Source organism: Triturus cristatus, chromosome 4_2 (genome assembly GCF_964204655.1).
Source record: "Triturus cristatus chromosome 4_2, aTriCri1.1, whole genome shotgun sequence".
In the NCBI taxonomy this organism is placed as follows: domain Eukaryota; kingdom Metazoa; phylum Chordata; class Amphibia; order Caudata; family Salamandridae; genus Triturus; species Triturus cristatus.
In genome coordinates, this window is record NC_140586.1 from 800,220,960 (window position 1) to 800,234,667 (window position 13,708).

Genomic DNA, 13,708 nt, shown 5'->3' on the forward strand with positions numbered 1-13,708 from the left:
TAAATTGGAAGTCAAAATCCTTCAGCACAGCAAAATCCAAGGCAGATGCCCCTGAGGGTCCCTCAAACTCAGATACATCATTGAGTCCCCACTGTAGCGGTTGGGTTTGAAGCTGAAAGCTGTGAGCAGGACAAAGCTGGATTTTATAGCTGCTGGGCTTTTGTGGAGCCAGGAGTCCTTTTGGGAAGAGGTGTGGTGCCGCGGCCAGGGCGACTGACTCCGGAATCTGGGGATCACGGTTCGATCCCCGGCCCAGCACCATGTGTGCAATAGCTTGCTTAATCTTCCCAACGGCTCCCAGCGGCTCCCAGCGCCTAGAGACGCCTACGGGTGATTGTTCTCGCTTTACAAATGTGGATTATTATTATTTTGCTTTTTGTGTCCCTGGAGCAGGCAAACAGGAGGTCAGTCCCCCGACCTTTGGATAGAAGTTTCAGTCCTGGGCACCAGGCAGAAGTCAGGATTATTCTTGCCTCCAGAAGGACCTTCTTTGTCAAATGTGGTCTCCCCAGATCCAAGAACGTTCTCAGGAGTTGTGGTGACGTGTCATTTTTATCCAATACTCTCACTGTCCAGTTTTTGCGAAATTGTCCTCTACCAATCCTGGCTACTTTCTCATTCTATACCTACCTCTTTTTCGAGCCCTTACTATTTACTGTAAAAACTTCCAGAAGTGCTAAATTTAAGATGGCCAAAGCCTCTGTTCTCTGGAAGAGCTCCAGACAGGTCCATAGCTACCCCCTGTTTAAATGAGGTCACCTTCCTTTAGTCAGGGTCGAAACTGATACACCCTCCTACTGAGATTAGAGCCTAAAGGACTTCATTTATCAACACCTGTACTGAGTTTGTTCTGCAAAACTGAAATAAACCAGCTCAAAGTGTTGTTTTGGGAATTTACTTCCCACTATAAAATATGTTTTGCTCAGGAAAGTAGCCGCAAAGTAACGTGATTTCAGGCCAACTGCAATGACTGAGAGGTTGACTACACAAAGCTGGTCCCCAGTTGGTTTATATCTTAAAACTTAAACTCTATGTTTTTTAAATGTACCCTATTAGAGTCCTTTTGGGCCCTATACAGAAACATTTGCCTATAATCTTTAATACACCTATCATTCTCTCCTTTTCTATCATTATGCCGGGTCCATGGTCTGCAGTTGCCCCTTTACCTCTTGATAATATAGATCTGGAACTGTTAGATTTGCTCTTATCCATCGCAGTCAAAATTATACTCACAGAATGGAAATCCTTTCATCTCCTATCAAACTAAAATCGGTGGGTTTGGGTGTCATATATTCGAGGAGCTCATATACTTATTGAAGGTAAACAATCTACGCCTCCAATCGCTAACAGGGTATGGCATTCTTTGGACAATCATATGGATTTGTCTGCTTGGAGTTTGGTGGCTCAGCATCCTTTTGGGTCCCTCTCTTGATTTTGTCATTATAGGTGAGGCAGATGCCCCATTGTACTCTCTTCCTTCCCCCCACTATCCTCTTCTTCTCCCCTCCTACTCTTTCCCTCCCCCTTCTCATTTCATTCCCCTTTGTGATGTACCTTATTTACCAAGCAATACACATTCTAACACACATTACATTACTACGCTATATGGTAGAATTGATCTGACCCCTCTTCCTTGGGATGATATTTATTATTTGATGACTTTGAAACACCTGCTCTGTCATTATATGTACATGGTAATTTTCATAAAATACTTTTTTTTCCCATTATCATCTTAGTAGAAGTACTTTCTGTCATGTGAGACTTTTTAACTTTTTACTTATATGCATCTACGTTTGGTATTTATGTATCGCTGTCTACCTTGATTGTATTTATTTTTCTCCAAATACAATAAGATATTAAAACACAAAAAACTTAAACCCTGAAACGGAAGTCAAAATCCTTTAGCTAGTCAAAGTTCAAGGCAGAGGCCTCAGAGCGTCCCTCGAACTCAGACAGATACATCATTGAGTTCCCTCTGAAGCTGTTGCTTTTGCAGCCAAACGTTGCAAGCAGGACAGAGCTGCCTTTTGTAGTGCTGAGATTGCTTCATTGCTGAGATGAATCTGTTGCCTTGCACCAGTCCCAGCGTAATAAATTGGATTACTGGTTCAGGGGGATGTAACCCTTCTCAAGCAGCAACTACAATCCTTGACAGGGTGAAGTCCCAGGCAAATCCCACGCTTAACCCTCTGGTAGCTTGTCACAGAACTGTCAGACAACTCACACGCAATGTGTAAAGTATTTGTGCTACACTTCAAACAGTAATAATGTGAAAACACTACACAAAAGGATCTCATGCCAAATTATTAAAATAGTATAGATTTTAATAAATAAAACAAGAAGCAAAAAAACTAAAATCCAATCAGTAGACCCTGAGATATACAATTTCAAATATTTAAATGAAAATAGCGCCAAAAATCTCAAAACGCCACTCGGGGATATATGGTCCAGCTCCACCCTCCCATCCTGCCAGTGATTGCCAATCCAGGCACACCTAAGCTCTGTAATGTATTTGGCTGTCTAGGAGGAATGCACAAAACCCAACTGTCAGCTATACCCAGTCATGTGGCCCAGAGACAGGCTGCAGGCACCAAATGGCTAAGCCAGGAAAATGCAAACTTTCTAAAAGAGGCATTTTCAAAATTGTAATTCAAAATCCGACTTCACCATAAAGGGAACATTTTTCATTACAATTCCAAAGACGTCAAACATGAACTGATCACCTTTTCCCATTTGGAAATTATTTACTGCAATAAGGTAACTCCAACTTAATCCTATGAGAGAGGCAGGCATTGCAGTAGTGAAAAATAAAATGTAATAGTTTTTCACTACCAGGAGATGTAAAACCTAAACGGTACATGTCCAACTTTTTAAATACAATGAACCCGCCCTCTGGGCTGTTTAGAACATACCCTATGGATGACATATATATTATAAAGGAAGGTTTGGGCCTGGCAAAAGGTTTATTTTGCCAGGCCGAAATGGAAGATTAAAACTGCACACACAGGGTGCAGTGGCAGGCCTAAGACACGTCAAAATCAGCGCTGCGGACCCACTAGCAGCATTTAATTTGGGTACACGTGGTACCACTTTCCTCTGGAATTATAAGTAAATTAAATATGCCAATTGGGGATACGCCAATATTACTATGTGTAAAGGAGTGAGCAAATACACTTTAGCACTTGTTAACAGTGGTAAAGTGTGCAGAATCCCAAAGCCAGCGAAAATTAGATCAGCAAAAATGGAGGGGGAAGGTATACAGTTTGGGGGAAGACAACCCCACAGCTGACTGGTCTAACATGTATGCCCCCAGCTCAAAGTGGGAAGAACTACCCAACCACTTGAAAAATCTTATCGCTATGGTGGAAAAACCTGGATAGACCATCAGCATTGGCGTGGTCTGACTCAGAGACGGTGTTCCACAGTAAAGTTCATTTCCTTTAAGGAGTTTTGGATTTTCACCCTTTATTTGCACCTGAGGGGCCTGTGGGCTGTCTGAACCAGGGAGTGAGTCCCAAACAGGCGTGGTCTCAGCTTCTCCAAGGCCCAGACCACATCAAAGACCTCCCTTTCAATCGCACTCCACCTCTGTTCCAGGGGAAGTAACCTCCTGCTAATGAAAGCGACCGGTTGGTCTAGGCCCTCTTCATTTAACTGTGCACAGACAGCCCCTATGCCATGAAGCATCTGTCTGCACAATAAACTCCTTAGAGAAGTTAGGAGCTTTGAGTAGAGGCGCTGTACACATGGCCTCCTTGAGAATGTCAAAGGCTTTCTGGCAGGCCTCTGTCCAGATCACTTTTCTGGGCTGCTTCTTAAAAGTTAGCTCTGCTAAGTTGACAACAAGGTGCCATATCCCTGAACAAACCTCATATGGTATCCTGCGAGGCCCAGGAAGGCCCTCACTTCAGTCTATGTTTAGGGGGATGCCAGGCCAGGACCGTCTTGGCCTGGAGGGGCTGCACCTTGCCCCCTTTCACCATGTGGCCCAAATACGCCACTGAACCATGCCTTATCTGTCACTTACTGGCCTTGAGCATCAGGTCAACCTGCTGCAGAGCCTGAATCACCTCCTGGAGGTGATACAGGTGTTCCTCCCAGGTATATATCATCCAGGTAGATGGCACAGAATGCCCAAGTTATCTACAAGACATGATTACACCTTACACCCCCAATAGAAGCCTATGATCCGAAGGAAAATCATTGGTAATAGTAACCAGATATAGGAAGGCCAGGCTAGGAGGCTGCTCTTTCAAATATCTGGCAGCAAAACATTGAAATTCACTACCAATGGATTTGAGGAAAGAGCCATGTGACGCTGCCTTTAGGAAAAGGCTGAAAACTTGGCTTTTTCCCACCTATAAACCAGAAAAGACCTTGAAACAGGACATCTAGGGCTCGCCTACCTATCTCGTGTCATTTCTGAGATTCTGCTCAGCGCGGGGACACACCGTTGGTGTAACCAGGCGCTCTACAAATGCTGATGATAATGATGATAAGAATGCTTCCTTCCAAGCCAGGACTCTGTTGACCAACCTCTCAGCATATGGACTTCAGACCTCTCAAAGAGGGGATTGAGGTGCTTTATGTTGAGCATGCTTAAAGGGTTTCTATGGGACTCCCACTTCTGCTCCTTCACCTCATAAGGGCATATCCAGCAATCCTGGAGAGCTTGGGGCTCCACAGGCTCCATAACGCACACCTTCTAACCAGGGTGAAACTCCACCAGAGTGGCCTTCTGGTCATACTGGAGTTTCAGGACTTCTTGCCTGTCTTCAAGATTGCTTTTGCCTTTTTTCAGAAGCAATGCATCTGGTTGCAGAGTGCCAGCATGTAGCTGACCACATCCTGAGGGGGTTTCCCTAGAGCTTGCTCCCACATCTCCCTGACAAGACTGAGAGGTCCCTCAACAGGGTGGCCATAGAGGAGTTTGAAGGGCCTAAACCCAATCCCCTTATATAGGCAAGGCAAAGAGAAGGCATGGCAGTAGAATGTCCCAATTAATTACTTTAAAGGTCTTGTTGAATCTCTCCACAACCCCATTCGTTTGGGGTGACAGGGTGTGGAGAACTTGTAAGTCACTCCAAACTCATCCCACATGGACTTCATGTACGCTGACATGAAGTTAGTGCCTCTATCAGACACTACCTTTTTGGGGAACCCGACATGGGTAAAAATCCCCATCAGGGTGCTGGGCACTGCAGGTGCAGTCACCGACCTCAGAGGGATGGGCCTCTGGGTAACGGGTTGGCATGGTCCACCAAGACCTGGATGAACCCATTCCCTAAAGTGGTCTTGGGGTCCAAGGGACCAACAATGTTGATGCCCATCCTCTCAAAGGGAAAGCCAACAACAGGTAATCGGTTGGGGGGGGGGGCCTTAAGCTTTTTTGCTGACTTCCCACTGGCCTGATAAATGACACAGGACCTACAGAATGCATATGAGGCCATATTCATCTAGGCCAACAGAAGCAGGCAAAAAGCCTCGTGAAGCTCTGGTCTTGCCCTAGATGTCCTGCCAGGGGGATGTCATGAGCCACCCAAGTAATAAGGTTGTGTAACAATGAGGGACCACCAGCACACTGGCTGCCCCAGATCCTGGGTGTGTCTTTTGAGAGGTCACTCTCCCAAAACATAAGGTGATCTCCAGAGGCATCCCCTGCTGTCTGGCAACAGACACACAATTGATGGACGGAATGCAGAACAAATCAAAACATTCACTCCCAGTGAAGAGATCTGGGTTAAGTCCATCATTCTTTTGCTCACCATGCCATCCCAGTTTAGACTTCGCCATATGCAAATCAGTCTTGACCCTGAGCCTCATGGGCACAGTCCAGCCCGAACTGCCAAGCCAGGTCCTCCCTGGACCGGAAACAAGCATCCTAGGACCGGTTTCAGGGTTTCACCTTTTTTCAGCCGTGCTCTCCAACCAGATCTCTGTACTGGGGTGAATGTATGACATTGTTCTGCATTCTGTCCACCAACTGTTGTTTTTGCATTTGTCGCCCCGAGTGGGACGGGTATGCCCAGACGTGGGTCCCGTGCTCTTCATGCCACTGGAATCAAGCTATCCGGGCTGAAGAGGGGTGAAACCCTGAAACCGGTCCTAGGATGCTTGTTTCCAGTCCAGGGAGGACCTGGCTTGGCAGTTCGGGCTGGACTGTTCCCATGAGGCACAGGGTCAAGACTGATTTGCATATGGCTGGGTTCAACCTGGAATGGCATGGTGAGCAAAAAAACGATGGATTTAGGTCCAGATCTCTGTACTGGGGTGAATGTATGACATTGTTCTGCATTCTTTCCATCAACTGTTTTTGCACTCCCCTGCTGTCTGGGCCTCACCTTGCCGCCTCAAGCCCTCTAGAGTGGGACTCTCTTTCTGCACTTCGCAGGAATTCCTCCCTAGTGAACCCACCCTCTACTTACCATCCAGAAAGCTCAGACAGGTCACGCAGGATGGCAATGTCCTCCCCGGTAGGCCAAGGAGCATCTTGCCATCCAGCAAGCTCAGGCAGGTCACCAAGGATGACAATGTCCTCCCCGGTAGGTCAAGACGCATCCTCCTGAGGTTCCCAGTCAGCATGGACCGCTGGAGCTTTTGGGGCAGGTTTGCAGTGCCCCTTGCCCTTGCTCTTCTTGGAAGCTGCTGGGCCATTGTTCCAGGCTTCAGGTGCCCTTGACTCCCTACCCGGGCAGCCATGGGCCTTGTGGCCATACAGACCCATTCAGGCAGTTCCAACATCTCCAAGTGTGACCTGAGCTCTAACTCCCTCAAGAGAGTTTGCTCCTGGTCCTTGCCTATCAGACATTCTACCTTTTAAGAACCTGAGACCCCCATCCCATCCCACTCAAAGACAACCAGAGCTACTGGTAAATGACTCTCACGATTGCTCGCAACTATGATTTGGAGAATTTGTTAGGGAATACAGTAGTCATGCTGGCTTCTGCTTCTCTCAGAGCCTCTACCCATTGCCCATTGGTGATGGTCCACTGCCTATGCATAAGCATATGGGCATGTGGGTTTTTGGCACCATCTCCTTTTCCCCTAGGGACACTAGGGTAACCTCTGTCTGCTCCCCAAAGACAACTGTACCAACTCCTCCACAAGCGCTACATTCGCCAACCCAGGTGTCTACCCACCGGTGGGGAGCTGTGAACACCCAGGTTTTACCTTCAGACTTAATCCCTTTTTTAGCTCTCAAATTCCTCCAGCCAGACAAAGGTAGAAGCTGTACCTGAGCAGGGCTCCATGAGACCAGAAATCATCACCAGTAGGTCCCACTGGATGGGTTTTCTGTGCATCAAAATGCTTAAAGCAGCACAAACCTGATTTTCTTGACCACTTTGGTGCAACCTCCTGGGCAAGTCTCAGAACCGGGCCCTAGTACTCCTGAGGTCAAAATATTTCTTAGTCCCACTTTTCCCCCAACTGCTGGGAAAGTTCCTTCTGATCAACCCTTGAGCCCTTAGGTCCTCTAAGCAGGCTTCTAGGTGCCAGACCCTACTCCAAAAATGTCTACTGGAGGGGCCAGTCCTCAAATCAGCTGGGCCCTTTGGAGGAGTCAAGAATCATTCTGTTTTTTGTGTTCCTTAAGCAGGCAAACAAGAGGCCAGCCACCTGACTTTTGGAGAGCAGTTCAGGTCCTGGGTGCCAGGAAGAAGTCATGAGTAGTCTTCCTTCCAGCAGGACCTTGTTCTTCAATAGGAGCCTTCCCACATCCAGGAATGTTCAGAGGAGCTGGGGTTAGGTATCAGTCTAACCCAATACACTGTCCAATGATGGGAGTATTGTTGTTTTCTAGTCCTGGCTACTTTTCATCCTATCCCCATATCTTTCTTCAGCACTTCCTCTTCGCTAAATCTCAGAACCACTAAATTTAAGATGCCTGAATCCTTCTGCTCTCTGCAAGCTGCAAGGGTTCCAGGCAGATCCCTAGCTACCCTTATTTAAATGAGGTCACCTTCCCTCAGTCAGGATCTCAACTGATTCTACCTTCTTTTGAGGTTAGAGCCGAAGGCCACATTTATCAACCTTTTTGAGTAGATTTGTGAGGCATATGTGACATAAATCAGTGCAAAATGCAAAAAAGTTGCCTCAAAGTAACGTGTAGGGAGCACATGGTTTGTGCTTTATGGGCATTTCCATGTAACTACCCATACGTTTTGATGCATAATCCCAACATCCTAAAAAGGTTAGACAGAGATTTGCGTCATAAACGTACACCTCCTCACGGCAAGTGTAACCTCTTAGAAAAGTTTTCTTTTCTTTCCAAGTTTCTAAATTTGCATGTGTGCTGTAACGTACAGCACACATAAAAAGTTAGAACACTTCTTAACTATGTCAAAGCATAGTATTTTGTACTGCAAGAGTACCCTTCCAGTACAAAACCTTAGCTTGACAAAAAGCCCCTGCGTGTGCAGGTAAGAGCGGTGAGGCCGGGTTGGGGGGGTAATTCGACAGATGACCCCCAGGAAAAATTTAATAAATAATTAATTTTCCCTTGTCAACATTTGTCGAAATCACCCCCACCCGGCCTCACCACTCTTACCTGCACGCGCCACGGCTTGACACCCCAAAATCAACCTTGTACTGTTGTGCAAGGGTGTGTGAATTGGCACAAGGCAGCCTAAAGCGCTCTAGCACAGGGAGAGAGAAAAACAGAGCAATATTTCAGTAGATATGGTTGTGCCCTACTCTCACCACTTGATGCAAAGCAGGGGAGCATTTAATTGAATCACTTTTTAATACATTTGCCCCAAAGGGTCCATCCGGGCTCTGGGAATGAACTAGACCAAATACTTTCATCCCCATCTAGGATCAAGTCAAAAGAAGGAGAGTTAAAACTGTCCTTTAATTTGCCAGCTGTTCTGCAGACCTCCCAAATGGCTAATCCCGCCTAAGAAGGCAGTTGTTGACAACATCCTTGATTTCCTGGCCTAAAGGGCATGAAATATCTTCTGGAGAGCAAGATAGTTAACTCCAGCCAGGAATGTGTATTTAGAGGCAGAACTGGCTTTAAGCCAGTATTGAATCAGGCATCCCAAAGTACATGTTTATAAAGTTACTTTTCAGCTAGAATTATCAAAAATCTGATTTCACCATTACATCAGTTTTTGAGCAATAAGTGGAAACTTTTCACTATGTCCAGAAAAATATGAGCACAGTGTTCTCAAGTGTAGGAGTTATGGGATATATTCTTCAGGTGGTTTAGGGAGAGAATATTATCTAAATAGAGCCTGGATCTTCAACTTACCAGCAACATCCTTGATACCATTGATCATATACAGATGTGATGTAGCAGCCGCCAGCTGCACTAGCCCTAGTATAAACAATTGAGGTGAGGGAGGGCAGTTCTACATTATAATTTTTATGTTGAATACATCTGTCATAAAACCACCTCTATTGATTTATGCCACAGCTTTTAATGCTGAAGTTTCACTTTTTCAACAAAAGTTGGTCCGATGCCAAACCGAGATTACTCTTGATGACTTCACTCTGACTCGTTGACAACACCAAGTCCAAGGGCTTCTACATTGACACCAACATCAGATTGAGGGCTCAAACTTGATCACAAGATGAAAACGACACATACCTGGCAACAACTGGTAGGTTTGCAGAATTGATTCCTTCCTACCATGAGAATGCCCTTAGAGCATCCACCCAGTCTCTGGTTCTTTCAAATCTCAAATGAAGCAATGCTATGTTGACTAGCATCCTTGAAATCCGCCAGAGTCCCCAGAAGAGAGTTTTCTTCACTCTTTGCATGCCTCATGAAATGTCTCAACAAATACAACAAAACCACATATACTCACAAAGGACTCCAGTGGTATTCAATGGATGGGTCACTATCGAGGCCAGCAGCATTGTCAACAAGACAGCCAACTCGGACACCACAACACCTGGTGGCCAAGATTCAAGACCCCTGTGGTGTACACGCAGCATGCAGCAGCAACTCCAGAGTGATAATAAGGAAGCAGTCATGACAATAGGCATTCTCTAACCAGAATCCTAAGATCTGGAACACCATCCTAGCCCAAGTCTAGCAAGCTTCGATCCTTCTCCATTTGTGCAAGAAGCTTTAGACCAGTCTTGTTAAGTAATACCACCCCACAAGGTAATTATCCAGTTCTGGACTACTCCTCAAAAGTGCCCCCAACCATGCCCCACCTAGAGCTCTGCCACCACCCCTTTCTGCTTAACCTTCCCAGTTAGGCTCCCCCAGATCCCTTTTCTACTGTAAATCACTGCACATGATGCAGTATGCCAGCTCTCCTCCTTCCCTAGTAGCCCTCTTCTGCACTGCTCACAGTAAAACCCCAATCACATACATTTTCTGTTATTACCTAGTTTAATACTATACAACATACATATATTGATAGATATGTGCCTTGCACAGATGTGTGTGTGCTGATAAATTTGTTAAGCACACCATGCATTTGGATCATGCATTTTTGGTCCAATGGGGTAATCCAACAAAAAAACGAGAGTCACCATGTGTAATATGCAAAATGTTGAGGAGTTAAAGGGAAAAGTTAATTTGTCATCCTTCAAACAGAATTTGCACCAGCCGGTAGCTGAATACATGTTTCAAAGTTCATATGGTAAAACACAATTATTCTGACCTTTTCAATGTAGGTGTAAAGAACGCTTTCCGGAGAGAGGGATCCGTTCTTGAGCTTTTCAGCCAGCTGCGAAAGGGATAATGAAAGGATGGACTCTGCCTCTTGCGGAGGATGCTGAAAGAAAAATAATGGACACAAAGAAAAAAGGTTTATGATACATGTGCTATATCGGTTAATCTTACACATAAGGTTTGATGCTTTTTCTAAAGTACCAGATATGGGCACAGTTCAATATTCCTGACAGGCTCCCTTGGTTTTATAATCCGTGAAATGATGTGTTTGGGAGGATGTGGGTTTCGGGCTCACTGTGCCACTGGAACCAAGCTATACCCGGCTGAAGAGCCCATAACAAAGGTAAAACCGGTCCTAGGTTGCTTGTGTTCCAGTTCAGAGAGGACTTCATCTAGCATAAGGAACAGAGTCAAGACTGATTTGCAAATGGCTTGGTCCAAACGGAGGTGGCATGGTGGGTGAAAAATGAGGGATTGGGATGCAGCCGAGCGACTGCCAGTGGCTGAGATTAATTCAAGCACCCCATCCATTACCTTGTTATTTTTGCACCTGTTTATAAGGGTCACACTTGGGGTAAGATCAGCAGTCGAAGTGCATTAAAAAAGTATCGGAACTGTGATGCTGCCTGCAATGGGGAGGGGTCAAAGGTGTAGTTAAAAGAACAAAATATTCTGCAAGTCTTTTTGGTCTTTTACCTTCAAGTAACTACATATAAAATAACAGCCAGCTTAAATGAGGAACACATTTTAAAAAGTTATGTTAATCAGTGGGAAATGCGCTATAGTACATTATGAAGCCTGTGTTTGTTAATGCCTGCAGAGGTCAGTGTCTGTGTAAAAAGAGAGCCATAGAAATACATTTTGGTTAGTTCAATGGAAAATAGTGACCTGTGTATTTTTAGTGCTGCGAGGTCCCAGCCTGTGACAGAAAGCACTGTGAATATGTTAGTCATTATTTTAAATTTGCATTACACACAGTATAAGATAGACTTCTACAAAATGTGCAAAACAATTTAGGATAAAATGGTGCTTCCAAAATATAGATATTAGTGATACCCAGACTGTACGTAGTCCATTTTTTTAAAACTAAGTGCACTTCACAGCTCAGCTGGCAACTCCCTTGCACTACCACTCAAAAAGAATAAATCTTTGTCATCACAAAGCTTCAAGTGATTCCATCAATTAACATCAGTACCGGCTTCCAAGCAACCTTTACATTTGCAGATTTACCAGTTGTGCACATTTACATTTCCTTCATGTAGCAGGGAACCTGGCAAGAGGGCTTGTTTCTTGTTTAGCCATCTGCCTGCCATTGTTCTTACAGGACTGGAGACTCCCTGCCTCACAGTTCAGCTGAAGCATTTACACTACTGGAAATAACCATCCCGGGACTGTTGTCTTTTCAGAAAAGTAGGGGAACTGTTTTTAGCAAATTAAAAAAGTATGGGCACGTCATGCCCACCATTTCATCCACTTCAATCTCTGGGCAACATTCATATGCAGCACAAGGCCTTTCTGCATCTGGACATCCAGCAAGAACACCTCTATTCTGGGAGACTCCCAGATAGTATGCAATATAGAGATTAAACAACATGTACATTGATTACTATACCCTGTGGAAATGGATGTAGCCATTCAGAGGTGGAATATTTAAACAATTTAACATTTGGTGGAGAATCTATCTGCCCCCTGCTCTCCTCGAAAGAAATAGCAGCCAAATAACAGATTAAAACTCAGGTATTCTTCAGCCTCCATCCTTCAAGGTGGCACACAATTCGCACCTAGCACATGTGGACGTTTACAGGATGGAACCTGGTTAATGTAGAGTTGGGTGCCGTGTAGCAACAGAGTTCATGCCTATTTAGTTTCAGAGTATATGGTTCCCTTTGCCTGGCATATCAGCAGTGAATAGATTATGTGTTGAACACTTTGCCATCTGTACATCCTTTGATGCTGTGGTTGCTGTAAGGAAATGTGGTGTATGTGACTATAATGTGTGCTGTATGCCTGTTGCCTTGTGATGCTATTTACTACTAAGTGGGAAGCACTTGAGTTCTTCACTTTCTTACGGATATTTATGTAATGCAACCCTAACCAAAAGGAAAATGAAGTGCTGCATACTTAGACCAAAACAGCACTACATCTTTCATGTCATGTATTCCTTGCTGGCATTCGTTCACTCAGCACATGCGATAATCCCACATGTACTACACAGTACTGCTGTCTCTCTCTACTGTACCCTTCCCAGGCATACAGGCATCCAACGCAGAGTCACTACTCCTGCTCTACACAGCACTCCATATCTACCTGGTGTAGGACAAGTGTAACATAGCAGCAGAACTGTTAAAAAGTGAGTGAGCCTGTAGGCCTCACTCCAGTGACACAGGGTAAAAAGGTCCTACTCACTTCTACTGATCATCAACACTTTTTTCGTTTTTTACAAAGAAAACCATCAAAGTCAAACAAACATGATAAAAAAATCCATCTAATACATGAAACAACAGTGCAGTGCAATACGACCGTCATTGGCCGATGAGTACATGGATGGGAACCAAACGCTATGGCAAGGATTGAGGAGTCCATGATGTGTATGGAATCGTCAGACAATGTTGGTAGTAAGGACTACTTCAAGTGCAGTAAAACCATCCAACGCAACCCCATAAAATACAAAGTTATAAACGTGGATCATGTTAATACCAAAATCATGTTATCACAGTGACCAATAACTGTCCATGAAGGCTAATCACAGCTGGACCTAAGCCTTATCGCAACCCTTAAGAAAGCTAAGAACATACAAAACTGAGTGACCTGAAAGCTGTTGTAAAAAGGTAAAAGCGGGTCTAACCTGCCTAAAACTTGCTTTTTTAAGAATAGGAATGAAAAAAGACATTTTAGGTGCCTCGCACAAACTACAAAACATTGAAAAGTGCATCATATTCTGTGGAGATTTTCCATCGCAGCCACAGGGTGGGAGGCACTGCCCTCTGTGTGCACCGCGAGGATGGGCTAAAAGATAGTGAAAGAGGTCCAATCGAAATCTTGTGAATAGAAAACGGTCATGAATACTTTTAAAAC

The 13,708-nt window shown here is 44.8% G+C and overlaps 1 protein-coding gene across 3 annotated transcripts in view; it reads right to left on the reverse strand.

The window, feature by feature from the left end:
• LOC146835075 (vitamin D3 hydroxylase-associated protein-like) overlaps positions 1 to 13,708 on the reverse strand; it is a 536,242-nt gene that overhangs the window by 314,472 nt on the left and 208,062 nt on the right. For all 3 annotated transcript variants that reach the window (XM_085602742.1, XM_085602743.1, XM_085602741.1), the window contains exon 2: positions 10,623 to 10,736. In XM_085602742.1, coding sequence (XP_085458868.1) covers positions 10,623 to 10,736 — 114 coding nt within the window. The remainder of the gene's footprint in view (positions 1 to 10,622; positions 10,737 to 13,708) is intronic.